At 39.1% G+C, this 8,119-nt stretch overlaps 1 protein-coding gene across 1 annotated transcript; it reads right to left on the bottom strand.

The window, feature by feature from the left end:
* Positions 1-3,854: 3,854 nt before the first annotated feature.
* On the bottom strand, positions 3,855-6,551 carry LOC133012062 (uncharacterized). The gene is made up of 4 exons (XM_061080026.1): positions 6,453-6,551; positions 5,078-5,236; positions 4,677-4,772; positions 3,855-4,163 (listed from the first exon to the last, which is right to left on the bottom strand). The coding sequence occupies exons 1-4, from the start codon at positions 6,492-6,494 to the stop codon at positions 3,855-3,857; spliced, it is 606 nt and encodes a 201-aa protein (XP_060936009.1). The 5' UTR covers positions 6,495-6,551.
* Between the last annotated feature and the right edge of the window lie 1,568 nt (positions 6,552-8,119).

Below are 8,119 nucleotides of genomic sequence, written 5' to 3' on the forward strand. Positions count from 1 at the left end.
ATTTCACACACTAGTAAATATATCTTCAATATGTCTGTTTTTACCCAGGGAAATATGTATAACACTGTTTCCTCATCTGCCCAGTCTCCTGGCCACACAATTTTAAATCATCACTGTGGACATAGTATTCTTCTTCCTTTCATTGTAGGTATTCTATCGCCACATTTTGAATGGAAATCCTTGCAGTTAAACTGTCTAACCAGCCCCATTGAGAGTAAGTACTAGCAAATTCTGATGATTTTAAATGGAAATCCTTGAGGCTGTGTACTCTATTTAATGTATTTGTGGTTTCAGCACCATGGACAGCACCACTATTTCAGCACTGAACAGCCACTGCAGGAAAAGGTGGATGTTTATAAGAAAGCAGCATCTTTAACACATAACTTTTACTTGTAATGGAACCGTATACATCCATTATTTCGTATACATCCATTATTTCTAAATGTTACATTACTAAATGTAGACTCCTTCCACTGCACAGAGCCTCTATGAAGCCAGATTATGTGATATTCTGTGTCATTCTACCAGATAAAATCACAAGAAATTCAATACGCATACTGAACTTTCTCATAAATTAAATTACGTTACATATCAATTTAGCTGATGCTTTTATCCATTAATAGATAGGAGGATCTGCCATGGTTTATAATTATTCTCAAATTGATTTCCGTATATATACATATATAACTAGTGGTAGTTGTAACTAGTTTTTCCTGCAAAATAATTAATAAAACAGGCACACAGAATAGAACAATACAAATAATGTTATGAACATTCTGGAGCACAACAAAAGTGCTTTCTTCCTTGCTATATTATTAAAACTAATGGCAGCACGTTGTATATTAAATTTGTTCTATGTAAGGATTTTAGTAGCGTGATTCAGCAGTTACACTATTGTGGTCTTTATTTTAATGTAGCATTGCACCTGGAGTGCAGATTCACTTTTACAAAGAGATGGAGGTCTGAAACTATGACTTTACCATTTAAAATTAGCAACATCTTAAAGATGTTCTTCTTTTAACTGGATCAACAACAAAGTAAATTTGATTGTTCTTCAGAATAGTTTATTCTATTTTGTCTTGTGTCTTCAATTGAAGTGCAATTTACTTTTGTTTCAAGCTTCGGTTTCAAAATGACAGACAAGGGACTGAAGAGTAATTAAAGTAACTGAAGTTGAACCTTGAGAACCTTGGATAAAAATGGCAGTTTATAAATAGGTCTACCATTTCTATGCACAAAGTGAGCAATCTTTATAAGGATGGATTGCAATGTGTGTGTGTAAGAAGTTGAAGGTCCTGTAAATTGGGTTTAAGACTGAGATTGACAGTTATCAGCTGACTGGAAACATCTTAACAGGTATGTGATGCAGTATGACATGGAGTAAACAGGAGGAAGATGATCAGAAGGAGAAATGCAAAGCCTGATATCCATTACACATCTGAAGACAAAGAATACTGTCAAATTCTACGTTGCAGGAAGTGGATGACAGTTAATCAGGACATTAGAGTCGGAATGAAGAAAAACAAGCTGATTGTGTCCAAGAGGCAATTTAGAGTTCAGTGTCACCTAGACGAGAAGAGCCAGGGATCAAAGCATCAACCTTCTGCTTAGTGGATGACCCACTCTTCCTCCGGAGCCACAGCCACCTTCAAGAACATGGCAGTTATTTTCTTTGTCATGAAACACACTGTTTTCACACATAGACAAGTAAGATCAATTAGTCATTTAGAAGCTGGTAGTGGTTATCGTATATTCTGAGCAGCCGAGATGTCGATGATGTAAATGAAAAGGTGAAGTCATAAGGACATGCCTCGTGCTTAAAGACGAAAACTCATGTTCTATACTCATCTATTAACAGGTCAGATATCATTCCCTAGGGGAAGAGAAATACATGGAGGAATTTCTGAGAATCTGAAGATTAGGGCCGCATGCTTAAACATGTGATTCTGGTTTATACCCATGTTAAAATGATTCACTCTAGCGAATATACTACATGGTGCTGTGAGGGTTTTATTTTAATCTTGCAAGGTATTACATACAACGTAGAACACCAATCTTCCTTAACAATTTGAGGAATAATCTAAATGATCTAATATAAAAACTGAAACCCTTTCCTCAGCTGATTTATTAAATACAAAAGCACCATTAACAGACTGGACAAAGCCCCACGGTGCACATTTCATCTAACATGAACATTTCTTCCAAAGATATAAGTTATGGGTGACTGAAGTTATCGCACCCTCAAGCAGAGGTGCTGGGATCCATCACAGCATTATATACAAGCACAGGCGAGATGGATATTTAACATGGGAACTATGAATTAGACCTGCCTAGTTTCAAATAAACCTTGTACTATATTCTAACCTGCAATACAGTGCATTTCTTCCTGTATATAGTCATTATTTTCTAATACCATATACATCTGGTTTGTATTGCTTGTTTGTTGCATTTACACTCAGCAATCATGTGATCAAACCAGATGCGTTCAGGGCTAAATGGGGCCCTACACACGTTTGTTCTATTTAAGGTAAGTTGCTTTACTTTGTTGCATTGTTTAAAGCACATTTTTACACTGACACTGAGCTAACTCACCAGAGAAATGATCAGAGCATCTCAGAAGTACTGTCAGAAGAAAGGACTTTTTTAAATAATCGTTTTCACATTCAGTACCACGTCTACTTTTTCAAAACTCTTGATGTGGTTTGATTTTGAAACATGAACCTGAACACATCACTTTAACCTTTGGGGCTAAATGCACTTTAACTTCAACACTTTCAACTAAAATAAAGCACATGCTCTCTCTTATAACAGCACCTTGTCACGTGATGTAAAATGAACTAAAAAACATGAACCTTCCACCCAGAAACATTTCAAGATAAGCAGCTAAATGATTCCTCTCACAATAAATGCCATGACTGAGTGTGGTAGATTTACATTAAACTGTAAATTAGTTATTTACACAAATCACAAATGCAATAATATATTTCTTATTTGCCATATAATTTTTAACATGCTGGAGACAGTTGCAATCTAAACGCGTTGTGGTAGTTATCATTGTTGCTAAGTTCTATGGAGACATATCAAAGTGTCATCAAGTAGATGATGTAGTGTTGAAATATGGAGCCTAATGGTGTGAATGGGATGGGCCATCACTCCACAGGTGATGCCCAGCTTTTAAGAAGGAGGTGAACAATTAGAGAACCCAACCCGGATGCTAACCTGATTCATTAGATGGTTTGTCTGCAAACACAAAGCATTTGTTTCAGAGCATCCACAAACTTAAACTTAAGGTTTTTGAACAGAGAATCCAATTGTCTCCAAACTTTGCTGCTGTATGACAGAACTGGTAGTGAAGTGGGGATTGAATGGCTTTGTATCAAAGTAGCACAGAAGCACATGGTTAAATTCACATCGTTTATGTGAGATTTTATTTTTTGTTTTTTTTGCTCCAAATATCAGTTTCAACAATAACTTATACAAAGCACTAAAGCAATAGATAACACAAACTAAATGGAGCAAAGAACAGTGTTGCTTAAGCATTGGGTAATTTCACCTACATTCATTGTATATTGATATAGTGAATGTGTTAAGTGTTGTGGAAATGCGGAGAAACCTATACATGTATAAATATCCATAAACAGTTACAGTTTTAGCTCACACTGCTATGACGCACTACACTGTAAAAAAGAAAAAGTTGAGAAAACGTAAAATATCAAGGCAACATGATGCAAGAGATTTTTGAGTTTTCTCAACTTTTGCCTGCTGTTGTTGACTTAACTAAGGTTTCCAAGTTCTGCAAAGAGTTCTGCCAACTTGGATCTTCTTGTTCACCTAATTAGGATAATCATGTGTATTCAAAATAAAAGTTTCGTTTTCAAAGATCTTGTGCGCTGGGAGCACCGAGAGCCACCAAGCTCAAAAAAGATAGTCTGGATGGCTTCAAATGTATACCTCAACTGTTTGGGGTAATTTATATTGAGGGCATATAGAAGGCCAAAGAGGTAGGCGAACGCAGAGGAGAGGTTTTCCATTTCATGCAGCACGATGCCCCCTTCCAAAACAACTGCATGGTCTCGAGCATGTGAGATGTCGGCTTCGTCATCTAGGATGGTGAGGATGGCCACAGATGCCCCTTCCAGCACTGGTGCCAAAATGTCAGTGTCCTGAGGAAAAATAACAGATGCATTTGAGCCTTGACAAACTAGAAAGAGCATTTTCTGAAGAAAATGTGTGTGAATGCTGAGAAGGTCCGTGCTAAAGCTGAAAAGAATAATTTGTAGGCTGAGATATGATTGGCTTCATAACGGCTAAAAACAGTTGAAATGTTAAAAAGGCAGAAGAAAATGGGCAGCTATACACTGGAACCTGACAGCCAAAGAAAATTGATGAAGCAATGGCAACATAGCTGACGTAATAGCTGAAAATAGATTTAGTAGTTTAGAAGTAGAACTTGTGAAAAGGAGGTTGATTTACATGAATTGTAAAAAAGTTAGTGTGAACAATGTATGAAAATATGAACAAATCAGAGAAATATGATTACTGCACTGATAAACTGCACTGGGGAGGTGTATATTTCCATTTTGGATGAACTACTACTTTAAAACATCTCATGAGAATGAGGAATTAGCTACATGGCCTGAAGTATTTATCTTTTTGCTACAGTTACTAGTACTTACCAAGCACTTCATGAAAACCTTTTTGGTATCTTCGCGGAGGAAAATGGGCAAGCCTCTCAGTGCTGCTGTCTTTCGGTGTGTAACAATGTCAGATGTCTAAAGAGTATCCAGTGGAAAATAAGTATTTCAATAAGTATAGTATTGTACTGAACATACACATAATGCAAAATCAGAAATCTTTTATAGTACTGAAGATGAAGCACACACAACTTTACTTTAACAAATTAAAATACTGTTAAACCAAATGCCACCAAAACACAAAGGAAGGACTGCGGACATCCATTTTTACTGAAGCATATCCACTAAGGTAGTTTTTAAAGCAGCCAACATCTTTTTCTGTGTCTGTTATAAGAAAGTATATTCATGCTCTTCTAAAAATGCCAAAGGAGCACTTCACTCACCTGATCATCGAGTTTATCAAGGAGGTCTTCCATTTCTTGGCCAAAACCACCCTTCTTAGTCCGGTAGAGTTTTAGCAGGCCAGGTCCAAATCTTTCAAGAGATGCATTAAAAGTCCCCAGGAGGTCTTTGCTGGTGATACGCCGAAATTCTTCAGATATCTAAACAAGACAATCAACAAAATATTGTAATTAATTGTAATTGCAATTTCAATTAAGCATGGGGATTTTTTTTTCTTTAACTGGAAGAAATGGGCTTCCATAGGAGTGAGATGGTTAGGGTAAGAAAATTAGGACAGGTCACAGAATCAAATGGATCATAGATTTAAATGTAACACTGGCAAGACAGAATTGACACATTTCCCCAGTAGATACTGTTCTTCTTCAAGAAAAGCCAATGTAGTTGTATAAGACAATTGCTAAATAAATTAGGACATCCTTACCTCCTGAGACGAAAACAGCGCAGGCCACCTCTCTTGGACCTCAGATACCATAGGCTGACAGATCATTATGTTTTCCTTCTCCTGAGGAGAGACTCTGTCTAAAACGAATGCTTGCACCATGTTGTTGTGATCGTTGTTGTGTTTTTTTGAAATGAAATGCAGTCTTAAAGGGCAAAAATACCGTCTGAAAGTTGCAATTCCGTTTTTCAACTTTTTTTTGTTGAGGGGGGGGGCTCTTGCATAGAGCGCCAAATATGCTAGGGCCGCCCCTGTGTAGCGCAGTGATTCTCTGTATGGTGCGCCCCGCCGGTGCGGCGCGGAGGCATAACAGGTGCGCAACCGGGAGGAGGAAATGAGAGGCGGATCTAATATTATAGCCGAACTAATGTTTTGACGTCCGCACTCTTTAACGGCGGAGCAGTAAACAAACAAACAAATCGCTCTTTCGCCGTAGCCAGGGGTCTGCAGCCCGCGGCTCTGCAGCCCCTCCGCAGTGGATCCCTGTGCAGTGTTGTGCCTGTCGCGCATATTTTTCGCGAACAGTGAACTTTACGATCAGTTTTCATATGTTGAATGTGCACGTTAGGGAACGTCATCCACTATTTGCAGCATCTACCACTGCAGTGAGAATTGCCTTGCCTTTCGTTACTTTACACCCCTGACGCACACATACACAATGAAAGATACAGAGCGTTCCTTAATAACATACTTTTTAATCTTTGGGTTTTGGGGAAAGGAGCAAGTCTTATCAAGTCAAAAGGCTCAAGTCCAAGTGAAGTCACGAGTCATTGATGTCCAAGTCCAAGTCGAGTTGCAAGTCTCTTTACATTTTGTCAAGTCGAGTCTAAAGTCATCAAATTCATGACTCGAGTCTGACTCGAGTCCAAGTCATGTGACTCGAGTCCACACCTCTGTTAAAAACGCACTTACCATACCGTCTTGAGCAAAATTGTTGTGGGCTCCACGTCGTTGTCCATCCAGAAAATGTCCGTCGCTCAGGTTCAGCAGAGAGCCGTTAAAACCGGTTTAAACTGGAATCTACTGAGTTGGCCCAACTTAACTAAAAAATCGGCTCAAAAATTTACAAATCCTTGTTGTGCTGATTTAAAATAGTAGTTAGGACAACAACGAGAGAAAATTGCTGGACAGACAAGATTTTATAGATTGCATATTGCAAAGCCTTATTTCTGAGTCAGTTTAATTTGAAAACTCTTATGAGATCAACAATTACTAGTTACCATTTTTACAGTGTACACAATCCTTTATATTCACATTGACTATTCTTTTCTAATGTCCTCCTGAGCAATTATTTTCTTATGGGTTAGGGTGATCACAATTACCTTTGGGTTCATGAGCATCCATTATGAGACAACAGGCACTCTGCGCCTGTTGTCTAAAAATTAACTGTAGTGGGTTGCTGCTCAATTCAGCTCTTGCCACCCCTGCAAAAATCTACCACCATAACAGGCCCTGTGGAGGTGAGGAACAGCTTAATTTAGCTTCACTGTTAGATATAATGCAACCGCATGTGCTCAGGAAGTGTTTTTTATTTAAAGAACTCTCTCTACTCACTGTGTGTTGTTGCTGCGAACAGACTTTGATAAAGTGAGTTTCCCGCAGGCCTGATCTATAGCTCATGCTTTCTTTCCCCCTGTGGCCGCCAGTGATTCATTTCATAATAAGTATATAATGCTCATAAAAACAAAAAAACTAATCTCTATTTCAGATGGTTGCACTCTATCTGTACACATTCAGGCTGGCCACAGCCTAGTCTATCAGCTGTGAGGAGAGTGCAGTGGGTGAATGATCAACTGCTACTCCACTGATTACATTAACAGGCCCTCCATCTGTCTCACCCCTTCTCCCCCGCACCCTCAGAGGATGCAGAAACACTTCCCTCTCTACAGTACATATTTGTCTCTATGTGTTCCTCTCTCAGCCCACCCACCCATGTGCCCCAACCCTCTGACCCACAAACCCCTTCACTCAGACTGTGAGATGGTCAGGGTTGCTACTTTTCCCCCACTCTGCTTTATTTCTATGAGTTCCCGCAGAAAGGCAATTGCCAAGAGAATCATAGAGAAAGGAGAAAATGCACTGAAGGCTTTGGCCAGAAGGCAGCAAATTCTATTATAGTTTAGGAGATTGAGTAATTCAGCAGTCCTCTCTACATCTATTTATCTAGTCCATGAGACAACCCTCATCACACATGAGAACTTGACCTGCGCTGATTTATTTGCCTCAAGCTGCAGCAGTTGTCTTATTGCTGGGAGGACATGGGTGGTTGTTCCCCTGACAGCTAGATGACATAGTCCCATGTCAAGCAGCACTTGGTAATTGGTTCATTCCTATTTAGGCACTGAAGGAGATACGGCAAGAAAAGTCCAATGGGCTGGATTAAAGGCAAAAATAGGCAGTTTTTGTTGTAAGGCTGTTTTGTGGGCTGGGCCAGGGGTTTTAATTCAAAGTGTTGAGTTGGTTAAAGATCCAGTTTGACGAGTAGTCTGTCAGCTCTAGACAAGTTCTTTGGTGGGGTGAAAAGTGGCCTGGGATGGTTGTTTTGATTTAAAAATGCTCCCTCTGTTCTGTCTGTACCAGGTTT

Source organism: Limanda limanda, chromosome 10 (assembly GCF_963576545.1).
Source record: "Limanda limanda chromosome 10, fLimLim1.1, whole genome shotgun sequence".
In the NCBI taxonomy this organism is placed as follows: domain Eukaryota; kingdom Metazoa; phylum Chordata; class Actinopteri; order Pleuronectiformes; family Pleuronectidae; genus Limanda; species Limanda limanda.

Excerpts from the sequence above, each read along its gene's own strand:
- LOC133012062 (XM_061080026.1), bottom strand. The coding sequence starts at position 6,494 with ATGGACAACGACGTGGAGCCCACAACAATTTTGCTCAAGACG. Across the intron at positions 5,237-6,452 it reads CAACAATTTTGCTCAAGACG|ATATCTGAAGAATTTCGGCG; the intron begins GTATGGTAAGTG and ends TGTCTTGTTTAG. Across the intron at positions 4,773-5,077 it reads TTGATAAACTCGATGATCAG|ACATCTGACATTGTTACACA; the intron begins GTGAGTGAAGTG and ends GATACTCTTTAG.